This window comes from Octodon degus, unplaced genomic scaffold (assembly GCF_000260255.1).
Source record: "Octodon degus isolate 3935 unplaced genomic scaffold, OctDeg1.0 scaffold00084, whole genome shotgun sequence".
NCBI lineage: Eukaryota > Metazoa > Chordata > Mammalia > Rodentia > Octodontidae > Octodon > Octodon degus.
In genome coordinates this window covers 10,737,331-10,738,794 of record NW_004524660.1, presented here as the reverse complement: position 1 = coordinate 10,738,794, position 1,464 = coordinate 10,737,331, and the positions used below count along the sequence as shown (strand labels likewise).

The following is a 1,464-nucleotide window of genomic DNA, read 5'->3' as shown; positions in this document are numbered from 1 at the left end:
AGAATTATATACTTCTTATGTTACACGTAAGTCCAAAAATCTAACCATATACAACCTTGAAACAGGACAGACCCACAATATTCCTTTTCCTATCTCTTGCTTTCATTCACCACCCCCTACTTTTTGAACAACCATCTACCCAAGAGACATCATAGCAGCAACTGGCATGTCATGACAAGCAGCCCTTATTCAGAAGACCAGAATGACAAGCTCTCCAAAACTACTATTACAAACAACCATCTGCAGTGCAGTAGCTTAGTTCACAGGTATCAGTATATATAGTTAGTCAGGGTGAGAATTTTTCCCATTAAGCTTTTACACGTGCTGCGCTGCGGCAGAGCTCCGGCACTGCACTCCACCAGGGCCACAGTGCTGATGGTGATGCTCTTGGTCCTGGTGTTGTTGGCCAAGAGGCAGTGGCCACACAGTTATTTTGTGGGTCGTGATCAGAAAGCCTGTGGGGCTCCTGGTACCTTCTTTAAACAGTGTTTGCTTATTTTGTGCCTTTTTTACTTTATTTTCTGCTTCAATGTAGAGCTAATTCGTAATCATTAAAACACATATAGAAATTGCAGTATCTTTTTCATGAGGGCAAATTTTTATGAAAGCATTTTTATCTCTTCTATATAAGAATCTTGCCATATCCATCTAGAAGCTATCGAAAAAGTACTGTTTTCCATAATCCACTTGTCACTCTGTTTGGCCTCACTTCCTGGACTTCTTATAACTTGAAGCAGTAAATTTAGTTTAGGCTGAATTTTCTGATCGTAAAAGTATTAGATTTTAGGGATATTAGCAGATTTTCACAATGTTTTGAATTTCTTATGCTTTTTATTTTGTTAATGTAATAACCTCCAAAATAAGCTTGTCCTTGCTTTTAAAAATTGCTTCCACTAAATTTACTTCTACTCAGTTACATTGTTAAATTTTAAGAATAATTTTGTAGGTCTGATGTGGCTATGTAGTCACACATCCTTCACGAGACATTTGAATGGACTCTGAATTACAAAAATTTAAATCAGCAATTGCAGACATGTTTTAAAATAATTTAACTTAATTCTCCACAGATGGTCCCTCCTTGAAAGAAACAACTGGACCCAGCAGACAGATCTTACAAGGTATGATAAGCAATTGGCATATTTTTCAATTTTACACAACTAGTTTTCAGTTGTCTGAAGTTTTCCTTTAGGAAAAATTCATCATGTATTGCTTCTGTTTAAAGTATCAATGATGCTTTTGTGTGTGTGCTAATAGCAGATAGCCTGTTGTCTCTTGACAGCTCAGATTTAACAAGAACAGCAGGACAGCCAGAATCTGTGCTGCTTCGGTATAACTAATACCAAGACCTATGATGACGGTGACATGAATGTGTTTGCCTTTGTAGCATAGTTTCTCCAAAAGTAACATTCAATATGTTTTTTTTTTAATTTTATTTATTTGTGTGAGTGTGTGTGTGTGTGTGTG

At 36.6% G+C, this 1,464-nt stretch overlaps 1 protein-coding gene across 1 annotated transcript in view; it reads left to right on the top strand.

The window, feature by feature from the left end:
• Positions 1-1,464, top strand: part of Slc30a7 (solute carrier family 30 member 7) — a 75,468-nt gene that overhangs the window by 31,207 nt on the left and 42,797 nt on the right. The window contains exon 6 of the mRNA XM_004637002.2: positions 1,068-1,118. Within this exon, the coding sequence (XP_004637059.1) occupies positions 1,068-1,118 (51 nt within the window). The remainder of the gene's footprint in view (positions 1-1,067; positions 1,119-1,464) is intronic.